We start from the raw sequence: 5000 nt of genomic DNA, 5'->3' as shown, positions 1-5000 counted from the left end.
GATCTTATGACCCGCGCTTACTGGGAATTCCTGGTTCATGGGAAATAATTGCAATCCCCAATCCCTGTCACCAGTGGGGTTCAGCGGGTTACCCACGCCTCTCTGCGTGGGGATTTTTTTTTTAATGCTCAATGCATTTTTTATTATATGTCGCGTCAATTTATCATTCAATCAAACATGACCAAAAAGAAAGGCACAAGGCATGTCCACAAACAAAAGGTTAAAACTCCACAAAGTGATTGCCTAAAAATTTTTTCAGTCAGATGATTTTTTTTGCTTTAATCCCTGTGTAGTGTGCTGATGTGTATTGTGTGTATTGTGTGTGTGTGTGTGTGTGTGTGTGTGGTGTGGTTTGTGATGTTGTGTGCCTTTCTTGGGCATCTTTGGTGTTAAATGTGCTGTATGGCAGAAACGTTAAAGCCTGTAACGTATAGTACAACGTCCACCACTCTGTTTTTGATGGTACTTCTGTGACTCTTAATTGTCACTGTTACGTTGTGTTGCAGACAGGATATGTTGAAGAAGAGGCTGACTCCTGATTTCCCCCAGCTGGTATTTCACACCCCCACCAAGCGCAACGTCTGCGAGCTGGTTTTTGCAGAGACGCTGTCAACAGAAACACTCGTGGACATGCTAACTTACCCATCAGGTGCAGAAACCACACAGTCCAGTGAGACGAGCCAGACAGACAGCGAGACTGACCAAACAAAGTGGCAAACAACACAAGGGGACACAAGGACATTATACACAGCAGCATTGTTTTTAAAAAGACAGCTCAGTGACACTCCTGGTATGTCATGCCCATGGCCTCCAACGTCTGAAAATTTGAATGTGACTGAAGCCCAAACTGTTGTTCCCCTCGCACTATACAATCTAGTTAGCTGGATTATAGGTGCCACTGAGGAGCCAACACTAGACCATTACGTCGACATTGCTGAGGACTTGCATTTCAAAGTGTTGTCTGTTTGTCAAGACATTGTGTACCTTGCTTCCAAGGGCAGATCAGTGTTGTTTTCAATTGTGGATGAATGAACGAATGGTCATTGGTATAAATACACTGCCTTTTATTGATACAAGGAGGTTTATTTCACATACATAGAAATAGTAACGTAAACGTAACGTGTGTGAAGACAGAAAGACCAAGACATATTTGTAATAAATGGCAAGAGGGAGTATAAAGTGCAGTGTGTGTACAGTCCATGTGCAAGTGTGAAAAGTTGATATAGTCATTGTGTGTGTGGATACGGAATGCTTGAGGAAAGAAGCTCCTCTGTTCTGGTCTTGTAGCAGCAGACACGTTTGTACACTTCCCATACCAAGTGATGATGCTGTCATGACACTCCACAGCTGTGGAGTAAAAGGCCTTCAAGATGGGTGCTGATACTTTGGACTTCCTCAGCTGACGTAGGAAGTACAGTCTTTGCCTGGATTTCTTCAGTGTGTGCCGGGTGTTCACAGTCCATGTTAGATCGTCAGTAACGTTAAGGTATACTCCCAGGTATTTCTAACTTGATCTAAATGACTTAACATAAACATAACATTATCGTACATTTGCCTCGTTGTTCTTCTTGGACGCTGTTTAGAATCCATTTGGCCCACTTTAGATGATGTTCGGGCGGCTGTGGCTCAGTAGGTAGAGCGGGTTGTCCACGAACCAGAGGGTTAGCGGTTCGATCCCCGGAATGTGCCACATACCGAAGTGTCCTTGAGCAAGACACTGAACCCCCAGTTGCTCCCAGTGTGTGAATGTGTGAGCGAATGGGTAGACGTGTCTATGACTGTAAAGTGCTTTGAGTACCAATAGGTAGAAAAGCGCTATATAAAAGCAAGGCCATTTACCATTTACCATTCCTCTTTATCGGTAATGTTGAATCTAACCATGGTGGCAGCCATCTTGCCATTCTGTTGACAAAAAGCAGCTACCGTACTGGTGTAGAACGATCACGTGACCAACCGTGCCACCACTCGCGACCAAGATCTTACTACGCTCTGAAGAAACTAGTTCTGCATAAAACATAGACGAATCGGCAATCGACTGGAATTTTTGCGACAAACTTTTTTTGGGTAGCTTAGCATGACTCGTTATGTTTTATGAACTAAAGATTGTGTAGATGCCAGACTGTGGAGCGGGATGAAACGATAACAGGGTTCACCTTACGGCCTATATGTCTGATATCACGCTCCTTCTTAAAACTCAGGTCACTAAGTCACACGGCGTAAGGTCACGTGTCCCGGATTAATCAGCGAGACTCACCTTTCCTCTCGATGGGGACGTGGATGGAGCCGGTGCTCTCGTTGACGTGGTACGTCTTCTTGTCGAACTGCAGGGTGGGCTCGTCCTCCGTGTCGTTGATGTTGACCACGGCCCGCGTGTTCCCGCCCAGCAGCGCGTACACGGGCATGCTCAGCTCCACGTGGAAGCCCTCCGAGCCCTCGAACACCTCGTCGTCGTTGATGACGATGGTGCACACCTTGGTGTCCTCGCGCTCGTCAAACTGCACCTGGAGAAGAAGACGACAGACGGAGGCTTCGAGAAAGATCCAAGAGACACGAGCTGCAGCTGGACACGTGGACTTTCTGGAAGATGTTTTGCTGATCATACAAGGAGCATCTTAAAGAATCTATGAGTCAAGCTGAACCTTGTTTCAGCTTGTTTTTTGGGAGGATTTTGCATTTTTAGCGTTTCTCAGCTGTTTCTCTACTTGTGGATGAGATTTATTGTATTTATTTACAGAAAACAGCATGTCTGAGCAATGTTTTAAAGGTTGATAAGGCTAGAGAAGACAAAAAAGTCCTTTAACGACCCCACAGAGGAGACATTTATAGCATTACTGTAGCAAATAAGGAAAATATACTTGAGAAAAATTCTAATTTACTACTTGCATGAGCAGTGAAACGTCGCGCAAGTGACAAAATATAGAAATTAGGATTTTTCTAAAGTATTTTGTCCTTATTTGCTACGGTCAGTAAAGGTCTATCTTGTCTCGTCTTGCCTCATCAAACTTTAAAAACGGTGCTCAGACTAAATGTCTAAATGTCTTCAATAAACAACTGAGAAATAAAGAAAAGATAAACCCCAGCTGAAACAAGGGAAGCTGGACTCGTAGACGCCACTCATGGACTGGATTTTATTTTAAAAACACAGAAGAACAACATGTCTGGGCACTGATTTTAAAGAAGTACTTTAATAACCCCACAGAGTAGACGTTTATAGCATTACAGCAGCAAATAAGGACAAAATACTTGAGAAAAAAATCATAATTTATTTGTCTCACTAGTTGTATGAGTGGCAAAAAGTCATTAATAAACTACAGGTCCAGATGAACCTTGTTTCAACTTGTTTCTTTTTGGGGATCTGCATGTTCCACCTCTCGTGGATTTTCTTTTTTTAAAACACTGGAGAACAACATGTCTGAGCAAAGTTTGATAAGGCACTATCTGGAAACTTACAGCACGTCAAGAAACTCTACAACTACATTTTCTTTTTGCCAGAGAAAGAAATCAACCAAAGCTATGATCAGTTCATGTAAAACCAAGACAGCAGAGATAAAAGAGAGCTACCAGACTGATGTTTAACAGATCTCAGGACCGAGAACCGGTTTTTCAACATTTAAATCATGACTTCTGGATGTATTTTCTGCTGCTCTGATCACTTTAAATCAGTGAAGGTCTATCCTGTCTTGTCTCACCTTATCTAACTATAAAAAACAGTCCTCCAACATGTTGTTGTCCTTAAGACAAAGACAAACACTAGACGTTTAAAGAATATTTTGCAGCAGTGCTTTGTTTTCTGGATAATAAAATCGTCTCCTACCTGTCCGGCGTACTCCACGTAGTCCTGCTGGCCCGGCCTGGATCCGATGCTGCTGGTGGAGGTGGCGCTGCCCTGTTCGGTTCGGCAGAGCACGATGGCGTACTGGTTGAGGTTACCGGTTCGCTTCACCGTCACCGCCACCGTGCCGGCCTTCTCGCTCACGTTGTAGCTGCAGAGTGACGAGAAGACGTGAAAGATGGATGACAGGGCCAGACTTTCTCCAAAGACCTGGGCATGACACGGCCCGCGGGCCGTATACGGCCCTTTTGCTGACTCTGACCGGCCCGCGTAAAGCTTGTCATTTGTTCTCCACAGATCAGCCGGACAGAACTTTTTTTTTTTTTTTTTGCGTGGTGTCCTAAGTTAGCATGCTAATGCCGTGTTAAACATGCTGCTGTTATTTGGCTAACGGCCACTTTCAGTGTGTCTGTGTGTTAGCATGTATGTTAACTGACTGGTGTTTAGCTGCAGTGATGTTGTCATTTATAGTAGTTTTCTGTTAGCCGTGTGTGCTACCGTGGAACAGTAAGCTAACAGATTTAGCTCGTTGTCTGCTAACTGGTCTGGTACCTGGTTACAAAGACGTAGTAACGCTGCTAACTGGTACATAGTTACTAGGTCTTTGTGTCATAATCTCCGTTAACATATTTTAGTATTATTGGTCCACCGTATGAACTTCAGAGCGCCGCGCTGCCGTATATCGAGACGCTGAGCGGTTGCCAAGGCAACCATGAGACTCTGATGAGTTTGTCAATAAAGTTGGGAGGAGGAGCTAATTGACGTTCCTGCTTGACTCACGCAAAATATCTGCGGGTCAGTTCTCATACATAGAAAATATTATCTTATGGTTTATGATGTTGAGTCGAATGAATGATCATTTATTTAATATACAGTAGTATTAGCCAAAATAAATATTATGGTCATTTAAAAAAACAAATCATACTAATAGATTAACAGTTAATAAATACATTTTGTTTATATTTTAAAAGTTCATTGGTACAGATTTAAGATTTAATTAACTGCACTTAAGAGAATAAGAGAATGTGTTCATTGTTAATGAAGCTTTTCAAGCTTTAGGTATGACTAATTGATTTCTTGATCATCTCTTTACTAAAAACACCAGCACAAAATAAAACATACCAACGCTGCGGGCACAGAATTGAGTTCAGCCTATTGGCACGGCCCT

General features: G+C 43.0%; 1 protein-coding gene across 1 annotated transcript; it reads right to left on the bottom strand.

Moving 5' to 3' along the window:
- Positions 1-1100: 1100 nt before the first annotated feature.
- On the bottom strand, positions 1101-3983 carry LOC311509813 (extracellular matrix organizing protein FRAS1-like; the record flags this gene model as incomplete). Its single annotated transcript, XM_084575251.1, has 2 exons — positions 1101-2501; positions 3815-3983. Coding segments are annotated over 2 exons (430 nt in total), but the record flags the coding sequence as incomplete, so codon positions are not given.
- Positions 3984-5000: the final 1017 nt, after the last annotated feature.

This window comes from Chelon labrosus (assembly GCF_963514085.1).
Source record: "Chelon labrosus genome assembly, contig: SCAFFOLD_332, whole genome shotgun sequence".
Taxonomy (NCBI): Eukaryota; Metazoa; Chordata; class Actinopteri; order Mugiliformes; family Mugilidae; genus Chelon; species Chelon labrosus.
The sequence above is the reverse complement of the archived record's forward strand: the minus strand, read 5'-3'. Positions and strand labels throughout refer to the sequence as shown.